The following is a 20247-nucleotide window of genomic DNA, read 5'->3' on the forward strand; positions in this document are numbered from 1 at the left end:
CACGTTGATTATGTTTCAGAGCATAGATTTTAGTGGTACACACGCTCACAACAAACATGATGAAAGTAAATTAACTCTTACCGCGAAGTAATTTTCACTTCGTGGATATGAATCAAGATTACTCCTTCTATAGTTTTTAGATATAAGTTTCCATTGTATATTAAAACTTTTGAGTGTTTAGAAAACAGCAAGTTGCCCTTAGATATGGCAGTTGGGAGGGGGAGGTCACCAAAGTGCGATATATATATTATGGCACATCCTCACAATGTCAAGGTTTTGTGATTTCGGAACTCCACGTGTGTGTGGATTTCCGAAATCACAAAACCTTGACATTGTGAGGATGATTATGGCATTTTTTAAAATCTATATTTATATGCGTAAACTGAAATTTTATTGAGAATATGCCCTCCACGACCCCCCTCCCCCTCTAAATCCGCAGTGTGCAGGCATTTACTTAATTGTTTCTGTATTAAAAAAAGTTCACTACCATTGCACACGTTGTGACCATAGCATGCGCGGACCTAGAGGGGGGTTGGGGGTCCGGACTCCCTTTCTCCCTAGAAATTGCAGAGGTATTAAAAGTATATACTGAAGCAAATAAAAAATGACTTTGGACTCCCCTAGAAAACGTGTACCCACCATCAACACCACGAAATAGGTGTTTTTCACGTTTGGGAAATGGATTTTTTTTTTAATTTTATTATTATTATTATTATTATTATTATTATTTTTTTTTTTTTGCTTGTCAATAAAATAAATTTTTGAGTTGGATTTTTTTTTTTGACGGGGTGAACCCCCCTTGTAAAAATTCCTGGATCCGCGCCTACCTGACGAATGGTTGGTGAACACCCCCCTTTCCTTCTGAGATTTTTTTAAGACACGATAACTTAGAATATATATATGAATTCCTAGTCTATCATAACAAAACTTCGTTATTTGATATCATTTTCCGTTTTTGTTAAGTTTCAGAAATTATGCAAGAGGCATTTCAGGGAGATGTTTTACAAGCCCCTTATGTCTATATCTGTATATGTATAAGGAAGGAAAAATTACCTTGGAATCCGCCTTAGGAAACACAGATCCCACTTGAAATGTGAGAAGAAATTCTGAACGAAATTGACTTAGGAAAGTGTCTTCCCAAGAAAAAGGGTTTTCAGGTATGGGGAGGTTGAATAGTTTTTTTCTGTTTGTTTGTTTGTTTGTTTTTATTTATTTATATATTTTTTTTTTGTGAGTCAAAACATTACCGAGTCTGACATCTGTTAGAGTTGATGTGGAACACCCCCTCCTGGAAAATAAATTCTGGATCCGCGCCTGCATGGGAGGGGACCGTCACAGGTGGCCTCAAGATAGCCTTCAGACCCCTTTCAAGTGTTTTAATGATCAAATACGTGTATACAGGGGAAAAAAATACTCAGTGGTACAGTATATTTTAGTTTGCTTCGAAACCAAAGTAGTTTTTGCAAATCCAATAAAAAAGCCGTAACCTACCTTCGGCCAATGAATTTGTTTCCCTCGTCCAATGAAACGGTAAGAAACTGATGCCTATGGTCAACTTTCAAGTCTGATTGTGGTAATCAAAAATAACATAATCGTACTTGCCTTACTCTTATTTTAGTCTTATGGGGTTATTGAACTTGGTGAATATACATGTATTTGCAAGAGTTGGCTGTACAAATGCACGAGCTTGCGACTGCATTTGCACAGTCAACGAGTGCCATAATTCAAAAACTCCTTTATTATATGGCATTTCCCATTGATTTATCTTATTTGTTTCAATTAGATAACTCAAATTAATGAGGATGTTTTGGTATCAGTATATTTAAATTAAAACTGTGCAATATCAGCGTCTATCCTGAAAGTGTACAATATCACATCATTCCAATCATTGGCGGATCCAGAGTGGTGTTTTCGAGGGGTTGGATCCCCCCTCTTTGTTTCTACCACGTGGAGAGGTGGTGATGAAACGTGTTTTCTGGAATACATATTTTTGCGTCTACCTAATATGATTCAAATATAAACATAGTTCAAAACAACTCGATCGGCAATCTTTGTCCATTCCCTTACTAGGTGAAGTCTCGCGCATTTCCTTTCGTCCGTTACCTTCATTATCCTCCCTTTCAAAAAACATTTTCATTTATGAGTGAATGATAGAAAATATATTGCTAAATTTGATATACGATAAGTAACATGCGAGATTTCAATTTGATATTCTCAAATTGAAATCTGGCGAAATTTGGCAATACCATTTTCGAACATCTTCTAAAGGAACTTACTCAGTAAGTCATTAAAGGGAGTATGCGTAAGAACATTCTTCTAGCTTCCTCAGTGAGTGTGTTGAATGTGTGTGTGGGGTTGGGGGGGGGCACCATCCTGGAACCCTCCCTTTCAAAAAATTGCTGGATCCACCCCTTGCTAATGACCATACCAAGCGTTATGATTTGCTTATTGAGGTTTTCATTGAGACTAACAAGACAGTACTAAATTATTAATTTCAATTTTTTGTGTAAAAACAGACACATCTTTCCTAGCTGCATTTACCCAATGATTTTTGACCTTGTAACAAGGTAAATGTCAGGAGTTGCCTCACCCTTTATTTGTTTAAAATTTATTTGTCCTCTCTCTGAAGCCACTTGAAAATCATCCCTGCTATTATTACTTTGTTATTTGGTATTTATGTAACCGTTCTTGTAGAAATTAAAAATAACTGCAAGATGGTATAGGGTTGGATTCTTAATATTTATTCCGTGGAGATAGTTGATTTCAAGATGAAATAAATGTTTTAATCAACCCTAAAATAACAATAACAACATATAAATACATAGACAACATATAAACAAGCACATTCACTTTACAACACAAAACGATCACAATTTAAACACATAAAACATTCATTTAGGTCATTACTTTACACTTCATACGAACGCATTCAAAGGGCGATAACTCTTTGAAACTCTTATTGAATTAATTGATATAAATTATGTTTCTCTATACTGAAATATTTACAATACTTTATAAATATGAGTTTAACATACCAGTGTATGGAACTGAGTGATTACACTGTATTCTCTCACTCGGATGACTTTAAGAGTTTACATGATGACCTAATAGATTAATAAATTATAAAATCATAATAATTCAAACCTAGATCTGATTTTTAAATGATCTACATGAATTAGATTAAAACATATCTTGCTCATACTTTACAATATCAATCTTAACTTTAATAACTTTAGAACCTTCACTCTAGCACATTCATACTCATTTAGCAAGTTTGAATCTAAAATACTTTATTTTTATTCATTATCTTTAATTTTAGTTTATGATCATTAGATGCAGTTTATAAAAGGATTACTTCGGTTTATGGGCGTTTAATATACTCCAAAATATCAAATTTAAATAATCAGACACAGAACTCTGACTACACCCTTCTCAGACAATATCTCTGAATGGAATAATAAAACAAAGGTTTCCCGCCTGAATGGACATCTCTGACCAAACAATGCCAACTGACCAATAGAATGTATGAAAACAGACAAAACCCTTATTTATAAATAGACTAATCCATATATCTCCTTAACCAATAGTCTTTGGGTTAAACCATTATTTAAATAGGGATGTTTATGATTTTAAACATATCAGTAATGCATGCGCAGGCAGCGCTTGTGTAAATGTATGGATGAATGAATGAAGTGAAATTCCTGAAATAAAATATACATTGATTAAAATAAAATAAAACTAAGTACAACTATCACATTTATCTTACTTTATTAAAGATTTAAAACTTTATTTTAATATTTATTTGTTACTGGACCAGTCTCACTCTAGATAGGCGGACTCCAATTTGCCTGGAAAATATCTATTTAAAGGTTAAATACAGTACAAAAACGACTAAAAACTACAAAGGAAGTATGAAACATTTCAATAGTAGTGGCTGAATGCCCAACTACTGCTGTTGAGGTTTTTCAGAAGAGATGTTTATTAGTCTCGACGAATCTCGCTGAGATTATCTACATGTATCCTTTATTATATAAAGTGTCAATAAATTTGTAATTTAGGCGCCTAAATATTTTTGGTCATGTGACAAATGTCATGTGCTTTTAAAACACATGATATCAAAATGGACGATGGTCGCTGCCAACGAAAATTATTTTTCATATGCACTTTTGTCCTTTCTGTAGCTGTAATGATTTGATTATGATTATATTATTTGTCTTATATAAAATTTGAAATTTGGCCGTGCTTTATCTAATTCAATATTGAAGTTAAATGGGATGGTTATTTTTATTTATTTTGTTGCATAAGAGTTTTGGGTAATGTGAAATGTACATGTATTTGCTTCTCAAATTGTGGTCTTCGAAATAAAATATGCGTTTAAATGTTTTCTTCTTAAGAAATACTTTCCGTTTATTCATTATCATAGATTTAAAATTCATCAACTTTTCCTAGTGATTATTTTAAAATACTACAGAAATGTTTAGGGCATGTTGTACATTTAATATACTGATATAGACATGATAGATGTCTTGTGAAGCATGCGACCTAGATTTTAAATTGGGTCATTTTGTGTTTCAGCTCCTAATTCATGGACTCCATTCCAGTAAAGATGCAACCAATGTCAAGTTTGTCCATGTTATATTTATGAATCATTTAGGTAAGCATGGTTAGATTTTTTTGTATGAGAAAATTTTTAAGCATTATTTTATACCATCCTCACAATGTCAAGGGTCCTGAGTCAATTTGTTGACCAAACCAGCTGACATTTGATATTCTTTCAGGGAAATAACAAATCTTGACGGATCAATCTCTCAACCAATCACATTAAAATTTTGGTGATTAATTAGCAACCTGTAACATGTGCATTGAGGTGTCAACTGCTTACTTTCTGCTTATGTTTTATATCAACTGAAAGCTCCGATTGGATTGCTGCTTATCAATGAGAGAAACGATCTTGTAAAAAAAATTAAACAAATGAATTAAATTTGTCAAGTTGTCAAACGGCATTAACAAGTGAACTCAGGATCCCTGACGTTTCAAGGATGTATTTTATACACAGTGAAGAGTATGATTTATTATATTTGACAAATACTAAATTTGTGTGGACATAATTTTCAAAATTAGAGGATCCAGATTAAAGAATTGAGATCATAATAACAACAATTCACAAAATGTATTTTCAGTGAAAGAAATTATATCACTTACAACGATGTGCATTGAAATTGGTAAAATTATTCATTTCAGTGGAGGTTTTGATCTTTCTTATAGAACTTCAATTATTTCATAATCTCGCAGGCATTTCTTCAGAAAAGAAAATGCAATATTCATTACAATTTTTAAGGCACCCCATTCTAGCAATGCAAGTTTTGCTGAAATTTTATGAAGTTAAGTACTCAAGAGAGTGAGAGACTCCCCACTTTTGTAAAACTTGCTTATTGTAATGAATATCACAGTACATAATTATGTGTTTATCAATGTTCATTGAAGTTATCATGTGTATTTATTGAACACAGCTTACCTGCTGTTTATCTGGTTGGCTTTTGTATATATTCCAAAACGTATTATGTGTTTTTCATCCCAATTTTTTTTTTACATGAATATTGTTTTTTTTTTTTTAAAGATAATTGGTCCAAGTAATTTTTTTTTTTTTTACCAATTTCTGATTTTACTTACATAAATTTAGAACTTTATGTATTGACCATCATGTTTCTGTTTAATTTGTTTCAGATGTGGGTTATGATGGGATCTCCCCAGAAGTAGGATTTATAAATAACATTCTCAATAAATACTTTCATGAATACTTTCCGAGAGCTGTCAATTTGTCCATACAATTACGAGCCGCAGAATATGTTGAAAATTTTGTGTATACAACTCATCCTTGGCTGGTCAGCTTGTTTTTGGATTGTCCAGGAAGTTTCAAACTTACAGACATCCCTCTTATGGTAAAGTTTATTTACCTATATTTATGCATAAATATTTACATTCAGTGTTATTTTCTTTATGAAATCCATTGGAACTACAACATTCAATACCCTAGAACCACGTGGAACCTTGTCACTGCATGGTAGAATACACAGTAGGAACTATATGCATTTTCAGTTCTCTAGCCAAACCAAACCAAAATGTAAATTGTTTTCTTCAATTTAATTAAAACAAATACCCTATTAAATTATGCAAAAACTGTCATTTTTTCCACTTGCAATATTCAATTGCATTGTTTAACTTTCCACTTCACAACGGGTCTTTTGTCTATTAAGCACATCATTGTTGAAAGATGCTAAATTCATTATGAAGATTAACAAAATAAACAGTTATGAAGAGAGAATTGGAGAATGTAGCTACACATTGAATTCTTATTTTTGGATGTCGTCGGTCCTATATTATAACAGCACCTGTCCATGCCGACATATTATCATAACGCACTAACGCGTGGTATTTAATTTGTTAATACGGCCAGGTGCTGTTATAGGACCGACGACATCCCAAAGTAAGAATTCAATGCTTAAGTAAAGAAGCTTATTTTAATTGATTTGCTACTCATATTCTTTGACATACATGTGCAGATAAGTTTGGTTTGCTATATATTATAAAAGATTTGTTCTTCCTGTTCAAGATTGAAAACAAATGATACAAATACTTTGCATTAAAACCATGAGTTGTAAGTAATCTTTTACACCCAATTAATCTTATCTAATTAATTATCATGTCTATGTTAACCAGTGTCCTAATGAAACTGAGAAGGAATACTTTGAGGCAGCTATTAAGAGAGGAGACATAACATGGCATGCTGGTCCAATGAACATGCAGCCAGAGAACATGAACAACCTGCTCTTCCAGATGAGCCTGAACATGAGTTTTGAACTAGACAAAAGATTTGGAATTACAAGATTGTTTCCGACACTGAGTCAGAGAGATGTACCAGGTAAGATTATATGTACATTGCACCTACATGTATACTCAATATATGTTATCAGTGTGTCAATTGAATTTCATATCAAAAATGTTATGCTCAGTTAAAATTAGAAATTGTCATCCTTTAAAATTTGTTGACATAAATAAACACAAATCCATATAATTTATGAAATTAAGCCATATCACTTATTTTTACTTTGTTGTTGCAAATGTTTTCTTTTATATAACACTATTAAAAGCAATGCATATCTATATCCGTATAAACACGGGTTCCTCACGTCATAAATGTTCGACGTAATTTCTCAGTGACATCATAAAGGGTCAACACGCAATCAATGGATCGAACACATACGGTTGAGTTTGGAAAATAAAACATTTCACACATTAAAGATTATAATCAGGCAAATATATAATATAAATAAGTCACAAATGTAAATATAAGTAATAAGGTATCATTTTCGGGCTTTATGGAATTTGATCTCGTGACCAACCTGATAGATATTTAAAAATGATACCTTATTTCTTAAATGATTCCATTTTGTCATGTTTTATTATAATAAGGACTGACACAGGCAGTGATTCCTAGCCTGGTGCAGAGGGGGGTTTCTGCTGTTTCTGTTGGGGTCAATCCAGGCACCAGTCCCCCAGCAGTTCCTCCACTTTTCAGGTGGAGCTTTGAGGGTGATGAGGTTATGGCAACATGGCATCCAGGTAATTTAATTTTTATCATTCATAATGTAGTAGTGGATTGTATGTTGTAAGTTCATTGCATGTGTAAAAGTTGAAGAGAGAAATGTGACAGACCAGGCCAGGATTCGAACGCGGGCCCCTTGAATCATTAGTCAGGTGCTCTACCAACTGAGCTATTTGGCCACCAGCAATCAAACCAGCCTGACCACCACATATGTATAGACTGACAAAAATAAAATTTGGGAAGGATAAGCTGTGAAGTTTATTTTGAAATGTTTTGAATGGATTTAGGAAACATTTAGTGAACTTAGAAAAAAATCTGCCTGTACATTTCATTCATGTAATGTTTGTATAATGTATTTTCAGGAGGTTACCCACTGGGACCAGGACCAAACCCGGCCCGCCCAGGAGGGTTGTCGACTAAAGACTGTGTGGTGAAGCCAGGATTTGAACATGCTCTCTGTTTTGCATTTATACAAGATAATGGAGGTCCACCAATTGATGTCCTGGTAAATGTGTATAATACCTGAATTTGTGCACTCTATTACTTTGAAAAAATGTATATGAGAATTATTCATATTAAGTAATGTTTAATCTTTACTTTAATCCTTGGAGATATTCATTTTCCTTTTCATAGTGTTGGTTAAACGGATTTTGTATAATATTTGCAGGAAATTTTAGGCAATTATGAAATCCTCAGAAAAGAATTTCCAAATGCTAAAATAAAAGGATCCACATTTGAGGATTATTTTGCTGAGGTGAACAAGATCAGACATAGTCTGCCCATTATTAGACAGGAAGTGGGCGACACTTGGATACAGGGAATATCATCGGATCCTTTCAAAATGGCCACCTATAGAGCCATAAGTGAAGCAATGTCAGACTGTGTAATCTCAGGTAGCAAATTCTAAAGGTGTACGTTTTCCTAAGTATATGTAACAGTTATATTAGTGTATTTGTTCGAGTGCCAATGAATAAATATTATATATATGATTTATGTACAGTATTTTATGTAAACGTTTATAAAAATCTTTTTATATAGAATTATTATTACTGCAAGTTGCAAATTAGATGTTTAAGAGTTTTTCATTACAAAAATAGGTGCCTGCAATGTGTCTGATCCAAGCATAGTGAGTGCCGTTAGGCTGCTCATTAAGTTACCAGAACACACATGGGGTCTTCCAGGGGTAGGGGACAATGTAAACTGGAGCAACCCACAGTTTAATGTAGCAAGATCAGGTAGGCACTCAATGTGTTAGTAAAATCAAAATTACAACCCACAGTTTAATGTAGCAACATCAGGTAGGCCCTGGATGTGTTAGTAAAATCAAAATTACAACCCACAGTCTTATGTAGCAAGATCAGGTAGACCCTGGTTGTGTTAGTAAAATCAAAATTACAACCCACAGTTTAATGTAGCAAGACCAGATAGGCACTCAAAGTTTAATGTGACAAGATCAGGTAGGCACTCAATGTGTTAGTAAATTCAAAATTACAACCCAAAGTTTAATATGACAAGATCAGGTAGGCAGTAGATGTGTTAGTAAAATCAAAATTACAACCCACAGTTTGATGTGGCAAGGCCATGTAGACACTTAGCATGATTGTAAAATCAAAATTAGACCCAACATGATTGTAACAAGTATGTAATAGATTATCAATGATGTTATGCCAGTGTTGGCTTTTTTTCATCTCAAGGCACTGAATAACAGTGTATTAACAGTTAGGATATGCATATTTCAATTTGCCCGGAGTGTTTGATAATTTTTCCAAGTAGTAGGAAACAAAATTTTACCACAGGATTAAATTAATTCTATTTGAAGGTGAGAATTTTAGAAACTGTGAAAAAGCTTGGCAGGAACAGAGAGCATTTCTTGGAATGACCATGGATCAGCTAAAGAATGCACAGCTATTGTATGATATGATTGAACAAGCCTTATCTCAGTTGGTGCCACAGGAGCCAGATCTCAATGGTTAGTCTATCTTTTGTTTTACCACTTGTTGAGCTTTAGTTAATATTTTTATCCCAACAAATTTACTTATTTAAAAAAAAATCTTTTAATTCTAATTCTTATATGAACTTTAGTCTGGTGTTATTTTTATGTTCTATGATTTATTTACTGTTCTTCGTTTTATATTATACTTGTTTTTACATGTAATTAAGGTATGTCACTCATGAAATTTATTATGTCAAGGATTTTTTGAGAAGTAAATTTTAGATAAGTACTCATATAGCATGACTCAAAATCGGAAAGAAAATGGGGGGTCAGTGTGCATCATACTGAGCTACGGTACAATTAAGATGACCTTTTTGCACTTAAATTGTAACTATTTGGTTAATCACTTTAATCTTTATCATATTTTATCAGATGTAATTATGGCAATAAATATGATCTTATTTTACGTAAAATAGTTTGAATAATATTTATCATTGAACAAATCATGCAAATTAATGTGCATAAATTGTGTGACCTTTTTGCACTAAAAAAGTATCATATTTGAGGCACAAAAAAATCTAAGTATGCAATAAAATATTTTCTTGTATCAAACTTTTTATGACTTGAGTGCAGATTTGTTGGAAGTATCGTGTTGTTTAAAATAATGAAAGAAAAGGTTGGGGTCAGTGATGTAAATTTTGAGATATTGGTCAAAATGTGCGATTTTCAAGCAAAAAACGATGTAAATTTTATCATGACTTATTTAACGAGGTTCGCTCCTGAGCTTTTGAGCAGATTTATATCTTAACCTATATTTCAAAAATTCTGCATAAACTTTTAATTCTTACAATAATTTTGGATTCTACAATGTGAATTAAACTATATTCAGTTAAAACTCCGTGATTAAATTTCATACCAAAAGCATTAAGTGATGAACTATATTTTGTGGCGGAAGGTTTTTTTTTAGAAGAAAATGATCATTTTTTTCTCTTTCGAAGTATTTAAAGTATGTGAAGTTTGGATTCCTATTTTTACATGCAGTCTGCACACAGAGTTATTTTGTGCAGTGAACTGTTTTATACTGGTCCTAAATTATATATTAAATAAAATGGAATGAATTCTATCATCGTATTTGATAAATATAGCAAATATATTGTGAAAATCAGGAAAAAAAATATCCTTATTTTAAGCTTAAAATTAGCATTATTTTAGAAATATCTAAAAATTAACATCACAGACCCCCACTTTTTATGTTCTTTTCTGAATATATAAAATATTTTTAACCATTCTTCTTAAATTCAGTAAAATGTCATTACCTTCAAATGATATTTTTGCTTGTTAAATTTTTAATGCCAGAAAAATGAATTTTTTTTTAGTGCAAAAAGGTCAAATAATTGAACATGCGGAGTAATTTGAAAATGTTTTCGTTGTCACAAATTTTAATGTGTCTATTCAAGATGAAATAAGACTGTGTTTGTTCCCATAATTTATTTGAATAAAAATATTGGAGGAAAAACTTTAAAAATTGATTTATGTGTAAGACGTATTTACAGTGCAAAAAGGTCAAACTAAATGCTCTGTAGCGCCAAAAGAAGTGCATTGACCCCCATTTTTTGTTTTAATTTTTAATTAAGCTGTGTGTATAAAAATATACTTGATAAAAAATTCTCATTACTTTTGGTGGCAGGATCCAACCTATGTGAAGATTTGAAGAATTTTTTTCTAAATATCCTTCCACCTCAAGAAATAGTCCCTGACATAAATCTTGTTTCTTTATGAATTTGTGAGTAGTTTTTTAATTGAATGTTGAATAGTTTGCATTGTTTAATTTAAATATGTTATAAAAATTGAATTGTAATAAATAGTTTTGAAGTTAAAGGTTCTGACTGAAATTTTCTAAAAAGCTGACGAGTGACATGCCTTAAGTGCTTTAGGATAATTGTAGAATTAGATAAGGTGCTATATAAAAGTAGAATAATAATACTGTTACTTAAAAATTGACAACAAGCTTAATATATTTTGATTAACCTTAAAACACATGGAAAACTGAAATATTTTTGCATAGATGAGATGGACCATTTCATTTTAGTATCTGTTGTTTTAAATTTGATTCTTTACAACATTCTTTGATATTACATATTTTAATGTATTTACAGCATATGAGATATTACATATTTATGTATTCACAGCATATGAGATATTACATATTTATGTATTCACAGCATATGAGATTGTCAGTGACATGTCGGAGACTTTTAAATGTGAAGATGGAATGAAAATCCAATTTGGAAAGGATGGATCAATTCTGTCACTATATGACCCTTATAATTTTGTAAGATTGAATTTTTAATAGGGAAATATTTTGTAATACAGAGAGTAAAGAAAAATTCATTTTCCTTAAGGAGGGATTCTTGTCTGGTTTCTGACTAGATGAAATATTCAAAGTATATTTGCTTATATGTTTTATATATTTAGATGTAAGAGATTTAAAAGATCATATTTTCTTTCCTCATCACAATTGTACAACTTTAAATAGATATGGTAAACTGAGTTTGAAATCTAGCAGGGACTATATTTTTGGCGGAATGGCGGCGTATGAAAATATCTTCTTTTCTGCCTCTCAAAATAATTATAGAACAATGAATTTAGTTATAATTTTTACATAATCAAAGACTTGGAGAAAATTTTTAAATGTAAGTTAAATTAATAATAAGGGACTAACGTTTTAAAATATATGAAATAAATATGATTTTCCAAACAAACTAATTATGTTAGCTTTTAAAAGCTTCCAATCTAAGTTCAGATTTGAGCCAAAAATCCGTAAAAAGTGTTTTTTCTCTCTTAGTAAATGGTCAAAACTTTTTTGTTTTTATATCATTTTGTATCTTGTGATAACTTTACCATATGTGAAAATAAGAAAAATTTAAATATAGGAAGCATATAAAAATAACTAAAATATCTTAAAATTTGAAGAAAAATAGAGAAAATTTGGATTAGCCAATATCCATTTTAGATAAATTATTTATGTCAATTTGGTAATATCATCTTATAGACCCTATATGGTAATATCTCTTTATGCAAAAAGAAAAACATTTGATTTATTGAAATAGAAGTAGGCATCGCATGATTGGCAACAGTAATTTTTTTATTCTTAATGTCCAGGGAAAAGGTACTGACCTTGACCTGACCTTGCCTCTAATATAAAACGGTCAAATTTAATCTAACTGATACCATCACTTAGTAATATTGTCTTCTTGATTCTGTAAAATTTCATTGATTTTTAAATATAAGAAATAAATGTTCTTATGAGAAGAATCCCTCCTTAACAATCTGCTTTATGAACAGTAATATTTCAGTAACATTAAAATTATGCTTTTTTTCTCCAAAATATAGCATATTATTTTTCTCTTTACCTTACTCTATGCATTATAAATTACTAGTATTATTTGTTGTTTGAAACCTGCTCAGGTAGAATGGGCAACAGGTGCCCCTCTAGGACAGTTTCTGTATGTCACCTATAATGAGACAAATTTTATGGACATGGCCAAGCAGTATAACTATTATGGCGGAGCAGGGTACGACAAGAAAAACTCCACTAAAAATGCCCATCCTGAATCTAGGCCTTGGTCAACAGTTCTCAGTCAAATGTACCGAGCCAAAAAACCTGGTAATTCAACTTATCCCATACTTTTGATATAGCTTCCACTCATATTGATGATTTGCTTACAAAAATCCATCCTTTTCTCAATTTAACTACATGTAGATTCAATGTACATGTATTTCTTAAGTTCCTAGGAGTTGGTGAATAATATTCAATCTCATTTTGTTATACTCAGCTTTAGATAGTTGTGACATTCTACTTAAGCTGGTGATGGCAGAGTCAAAAAGTCACACATGGTATGGTGCCCCAGAGTCTGTGTGGATAAACTACAAGTCAAGAGCTGAAGGTAAACTCTTTGTTCTCTAGATAAAATTGTTAGGAGCTACGTTTCATAATTTATATTTAATCCTATATTTTATCAATAAGGGTTTGATGTAACATTGCAATGGACAAACAAAACACCAACTAGACTTGCAGAATCAATAATGTACTTCTTCAGTCCAGCTAAGAAGAAGGGCTTTAATTGGAGATTATCTAAAGTAGGCCACCTGGTGGACCCTGGTAATGTTATTCTAAATGGAAGTCAGTATGTTCATGGTGAGTTGAATATTGTAATTTTAATACATGTTTATATTTCATTTTCATTTTGTCTGTCCTTTCATTTTGGCATCATGATAATGAATTTGATTATCATCAAAGATCATTATATATCCATGAACATGTACATATTATTTTAGAAAAATATCCCTGAAATGCCTTTTGCTTGGTGGCTATTCAAATGAAAATTATCTTTCAAGTTTGAATCCTAATAAAAATTGATTAATGAAAGTTATGTGTTTGTCAGTGAAGATTATTCTGCTTGATTACCAATGCATACCTAGAACTGAGGTTAATTTTACCATATTTACAGCTGTTGACAGTGGCGCTTATTACATCAATAACATTGGACAAGGTCTCCAACTCCTTACTCCGGATGTACCACTGGTTTCCATAGCAACAAAAGAAAGACCACCATCACCTTTTCCTGTTCCATTAAAGCCTATTTCACAGAGTGACATTTCTGGGGTAGCCTTTAATTTGTTTAATAATATATGGAATACAAATTACATATTGTGGTATCCGTACAATGATGGGGCAAACTCTTCTAAACCTGGTGATTTTAAAGCAAGATTTCAAATTAATTTTTATGTCCCATAGAAATCATGGCTACTTTTATCATCAATGAATCATCAGTATTCAATACTCAATGATTTTTTTTCATTGCTTTTTAACTCACTTTGGTAAAGTTATGGGAAGCTCTCCTATCCCTGAAAGACCTACTTTCAAGTAACAATAAACCCTAGCAGGACCAAGCTTGCAAGGGTGATACATCTAGGGATCAGGGCTCGAAATAATTGATGGCCCGCTGGTCTGGGGCCATTGAATTTTCAATCTGGGCTAGTACATTGCAGAGGGCACGTGCCCTTTGGGTCAGCATTTTTTTTATGCATAATAAAATTCATTCACAGTAGGGCGAGTTAATTGGACAGAGTTGTGTGTCCCAACTTCTACTGTTTCTTGTTTTGTTAAGTTGTACTAAGTATCACAATATAAAAAAATATTACTATTATTATTATGGTTTTGAGCCAGACTTTTTAAAATCTACTGGGCCAGTGGGACAGTGAAAGTACTAAGCTGACCAGTAAAAATTTAAGGCGATAGCCCGAGTGACCAGTAAACAAAAATAATTATTTCTAGCCCTGGGGATTCTTACTAACAGTCATGCTTTGGATGGTGACTCCGACAAATATTTTTCTTGATGAGTGAGGAGGTTAAATTTTTGGAGGAGGTCCATTTTAAAGTAACTTTCAGCACTTTATGAATCAAACTTACATGGATGATGCATCTAAGAGTGCAACACTACCAGACTTGCTCTGAATGCTGTTCGTTGCATTGTACATGTATATGGATGGCGATTCTAGAAATATCAACTTGCAATTTTGCTCAAGCTGCTGCAAGTAATCTGTATTTTTAGCTGCGTAATCAAGTATGATACAAATATTGGAGTCATTTGGTATACTGCCGTACTTATACTGTAGATAACATTCCTCAAGGAAAGCTATGTACATATACCTGAGCTTTTGATAACTTACATTTTGCTACTCTTCAACCTTCATTATATACATTTATTTACAAAAGTTGAGAGAGAATTTGAAATTGTATTGTGTAAAAATGTGATATTATTCACTGTATGAAATAAGTTCAGAAAGAAAGAAAAATACATATATAAAGGCAAAGGGACACATACTACGGTTAATAACTGATTGTCACAGTACTAGGCATTTCTTATCTAACCAGTTTTATTTTCATTGACTTTAAGTTTTGATTTTACTAACAGTCTGTGATAAATGAATTTGTAAAAATTTTGTAATAAATTTGGAAATAAATTTAATTTAAAATAGAGTAAAATGTATTTTCCTCATTTTAGTGCTAAATTTATGCATACTTGTTGAAGACTTTATCCCTTTGTCTGCCAATGCTAATCCTCTTACAATTTTTCCCATTTTCAATCAGGAGGCCTATGCTCAATAGATACCAGAGTACTCTACAAATCATGTCCACAAAATTGGCAGAGAGACTTTAAAAATGACCATGACCTTTAAACCTTTTGTGGTGGTCAGATGGATTCGATTGTAAGTGGCCAGATAGCTCAGTTGGTAGAGCACCTGACTGGAGATTCAGGGATTTGAGTCCTGCTCTGTCCTTCACGTTTTTCTCCTCTCCTGTTATATTTGGTGCTGTGACAGGTGAAAGACCTGCCAGGGAAGAGCCTGGGTTGGTGTCTTCAGGGGTGAAGCCTTCAAGGAGAGAGGAATGTGGTGGTCAGGCGGATTCAGTTGCCGTTTGAGCCAAGGATATCAACCTGGGTAGCTCAGTTGGTAGAGCACCTGACTAGTGATGCAGGGGTCCTGGGTTCGATTCCTGGTTCAGTCATACATTTTCTCCTTTCTGTTACATAATTTGGACTTGCAGGTGAAAATCCTGCCAGGGGCAATAAGAACTTGCCCAATGGGTTGTGTCTTTGAGGGTGTCGACAATTTTAGGAGGGAGGAATGTAATGGTTTGGGCTGTGGATATTGGCCTGGATAACTCAGCTGGTAGAGTACCTGACTAGTGATGCAGGGGTCCCGGGTTTGATTCCCTGTCTAGCCATAAATTTTCTACTTTCCTGTTACACATGTATAATTATACACTATATAAGGTTTGGAATAAAAATGGTCAAGATGTTGTTTTAATAATTTTATTAATCTTCCTAAATGGCTAAATTATAATCAACAAAATGTCATGAACTTTCATAACATAATCAAAGCAGCTTGACTCCAACTTTCTACTGGATCTCTTAACTTATAGCACTATTCCACTGCATCTATTACATTAAATAAATAAACTAATCACTTGTTCTTTAGTAATTACTTGGAGAAACCATAAATAACAGTTGAAAAAAATTATACAAGAATTTATGGAATGCAACTCAACAATTTAAAGTTTACAGAGAGACACAATTAACATAGCTCAGAACATCAAGATATTCTATACTATAGTTTAAAAACTAGCTTTAATGTTTTTTTTAACATATACACTGCTTTAAATGTCTACAATAGAAATTACAACATACTGTACTTGTAATTAATGCTCCTATTTATTGCAAAGGTCAAAATATAAATAAGAAGATAAACATGCAATAATACACAAGTTGAAAGGCATCATTATTATATATATACATCATTATACATGATGGAAAGCAAGAGGTACTGAGATGAGAAACGAGATGTACACTGGTCTGGTTTTAGCTCTTTCAATATACTTGTACATGCACAGTAAAACATGTATAACAAACATGCATAAAGCAAAACCAGTAAGCCTTATAGCAATCATCCTTTTTTTTTAACCATGCTAGGAAATAAGATAACAAATTAATAATATTAAGGACCAATTTTTGGTTGCCTCTGCAGTTTCGAACCATGTCTTTGAGATGTAGTAGTTGATGCTCTAGCAACATTTAAGGAGACAAAGTGACAATTTGAGATCAGTCAGCATCTTGATACAAGTATTTTTTTGGGAGGGAATTTAAAATATTTTTATATGTATGTTCTAGTGGTGAGCATATGCATGTACACCAATAAACACAAAATTATGAAATTAATATACATTTAACATTTAAAGTTTACTTACTAAGTTATATATTGAATGCATTCTAAATTTTATTTTGAATACCATTAGTAAGAATCTCATGTTTCTTTTAAATAAAATTTTTCTTCTCAAATTATTAAATCTAAAAAACTTCCAATGTTATAGGGAAAGACTATATGTGTATCTCAATAAAACATTGTTGAAATCAAATACATGTATGTTTTAACACTGATACATGTAGTTGTTATCAATATTTATGATTTTAGATCAAAATTAACATTTGTTCTGCTTTTAAAAGTTTAAATTTTAGAATTTCCTACATTTTGTTTAAATATGCTCTACTAGTCATTTATTCAAAAGATAAATATCCATGCAGAATTTTCCTAAGGCCATAAAATATTAATTAATAGTTTCTCGGGTCAAAAATTTCAAAATTCTATGTGGCAGGCAGGTTCTTTTTTTTTTTTTTTTTCTTTTTAGAAGCATGTGTTTTACCTTTTTTTCATGTCAATTGTTTAAACAAAATGATGATATAAACTGATTTTTACTTTTTTTTGTTCTCTTACATCAATTATAATATGTATTCAACTTTAAATAATGTTATTCCAAACAAAGTTAATTCATAAAATACCATATTAACAAGAAATGTATCGTTTATCTAATAAAAACGTCTATCTATTAGCATTTATGAAAAGGGGAATAACTAAATTTTCTTTTTCAACTTGGAAAACTAGAAAATTGAGTTATTTCCCTTTTCAATATGTCAATAAAATTGATCAATGCGGTAGTGTTTGACCTGATGCGGCGGTGCCTGAGAAACTATTGATTATTTTTTTTGGCCTAATGATCAATTATTGGTACATTTCTTGTCACCAATTTTGAAGCACAAGTCTCTGGCAAGACTAAAGTCTACTGTTGTGTACATATAATGAAAAAAAAATTATCTTTGTTTAGTCTACTGTAATGTGTATAAAGTTTTGAGGAAATTGGACCAAAACTGTAGATGTAATGTTTTGAAAGAACTTACTATTTTTAGTAATCATGGCAACATCATTTGTCAAAATCAGATACAGAATTTTATGAATATTTGTATTTTAGTACTTTCCTATTTCACCAAGACTGATTATAAAATCAGAACAAAAATGTTAAAGGAGTAGCATTTTGAAAGAATTTCAAAGAATTTTCTAATTTTAGTAACCATGGCAACAATGTTTGTCAAAATCAAAGAAACATTACACAGAATTATGTATTTTAGTGTAGTCTACTTGTACTCCAGGTCTTACTGAAATCAGACCAAAACTGTAGGAAAACTGGCATTTTGATGGAATTTCATAGAAATTTCTATTTTTACTAAAGATGACAGCACCATTCATAAAAAGCTGATGAAGAGAATGATATATCTTAGTAAAGTTTACACAGAAGTAAATGTATACATACAGTGTACATGTATGTAGATAGAAGTATGGACAGCAGAAACCTTACTATTAAATGCATAAGTTCTCCTGGTCTCTGACCAGTAGATCTAAAAACCACAACAAAGAATGTACATGAAGTTTAGTTCACAGACCTCTTAAATCCTTGCAGCTATGATTTTCATGCATATAAAATATCTGCAAAGTATGTAACCTATTGTAAGAAATATAACCAGAAGTCTCTGATGAGACTGTAGCTCTACTGGTCTGTTTGTATAACAAAAGAAAAGTAGCACTTGGATTTGAAACATTGCAACATGCAACAATAAATAGAATTATGTATCTTAATGTAGTCTACTTTTGTGACAAGTTATATTGAAATCAAATGAAAGCTAGGAGTAGTAGCGTTTTGAAAGTATTTCACGGAAATTTCTATTTTTAGTAACCATGACAACACCATTCACCCAAATAAAAAAAAACAGAAATACATATTATGTATCGTAGTGTATTCTAACTGTGTGCCAAATTAGATTGAAATCAGACCAAAATTGTAGGAGGAGTAACGTTTAATGGGAATTTCACAAAAATTTCTATTTTAAGTAACCATGGCAACACTGTTCATCGAATTCAAAAACCAATGCAATAAATTATGTATCTTAGTATAGTCTTCTTGTATGCCTAATTATATTAGAAGCAGACTAAAACTGTAGCAGGAGTAGCGTTTTAAAGAAATTTCACAGAAATTCCTATTTTTAGTAACCATGGCAACACCGTCCATCGAAATCAAAAACCAATGCACTAAATTGTGTATCTTAGTGTAGTCTACTTGTGTGCCAAGTTATATTGAATCGGACTAAAACTGTAGGAGGAATAGCGTTTTAAAGAAATTTCACAGAAATTTCTATTTTTAGTAACCATGGCAACACCGTCCATCGAAATCAAAAACCGATGCACTAAATTATGTATCTTAGTGTAGTCTACTTGTGTGCCAAGTTATATTGAAATCGGACCAAAACTGTAGGGGGAGTAGCGTTTTAAAGGAATTTCACAGAAATTTCTATTTTTAGTAACCATGGCAACACCGTCCATCGAAATCAAAAACCGATGCACTAAATTATGTATCTTAGTGTAGTCTACTTGTGTGCCAAGTTATACTGAAATCGGACCAAAACTGTAGGAGGAATAGCGTTTTAAAGGAATTTCACAGAAATTTCTATTTTTAGTAACCATGGCAACACCGTCCATCGAAATCAAAAACCGATGCACTAAATTGTGTATCTTAGTGTAGTCTACTTGTGTGCCAAGTTATATTGAAATCGTACCAAAACTGTAGGAGGAGTAGCGTTTTAAAGGAATTTCACAGAAATTTCTATTTTTAGTAACCATGGCAACACCGTCCATCGAAATCAAAAACCGATGCACTAAATTATGTATCTTAGTGTAGTCTACTTGTGTGCCAAGTTATACTGAAATCGGACCAAAACTGTAGGAGGAGTAGCGTTTTAAAGGAATTTCACAGAAATTTCTA

General features: G+C 32.0%; 1 protein-coding gene across 1 annotated transcript; it reads left to right on the forward strand.

Annotated features, from left to right (window-relative positions):
* Positions 1–4120: 4120 nt before the first annotated feature.
* On the forward strand, positions 4121–15555 carry LOC133172942 (uncharacterized). The gene is made up of 14 exons (XM_061307795.1): positions 4121–4183; positions 4576–4654; positions 5725–5939; positions 6718–6919; positions 7471–7620; positions 7966–8108; positions 8271–8496; positions 8701–8838; positions 9423–9572; positions 11759–11868; positions 13005–13203; positions 13373–13483; positions 13564–13734; positions 14048–15555. The coding sequence occupies exons 1-14, from the start codon at positions 4121–4123 to the stop codon at positions 14332–14334; spliced, it is 2244 nt and encodes a 747-aa protein (XP_061163779.1). The 3' UTR covers positions 14335–15555.
* The last annotated feature ends 4692 nt before the right edge of the window (positions 15556–20247 follow it).

Source organism: Saccostrea echinata, unplaced genomic scaffold (genome assembly GCF_033153115.1).
Source record: "Saccostrea echinata isolate AGI-Se365-2 ecotype Australia unplaced genomic scaffold, CSIRO_AGI_Sech_v1 ptg000056l, whole genome shotgun sequence".
NCBI classification, from domain to species: domain Eukaryota; kingdom Metazoa; phylum Mollusca; class Bivalvia; order Ostreida; family Ostreidae; genus Saccostrea; species Saccostrea echinata.

Bases quoted from the DNA above. Each gene is read 5' to 3' on its own strand.
- LOC133172942 (XM_061307795.1), top strand. From the start codon at position 4,121: ATGGACGATGGTCGCTGCCAACGAAAATTATTTTTCATATGCACTTTT. The intron at 8,109-8,270 runs GTAAATGTGTAT...TAATATTTGCAG, and splicing joins GTCCACCAATTGATGTCCTG to GAAATTTTAGGCAATTATGA. The intron at 13,735-14,047 runs GTGAGTTGAATA...CCATATTTACAG, and splicing joins TGGAAGTCAGTATGTTCATG to CTGTTGACAGTGGCGCTTAT.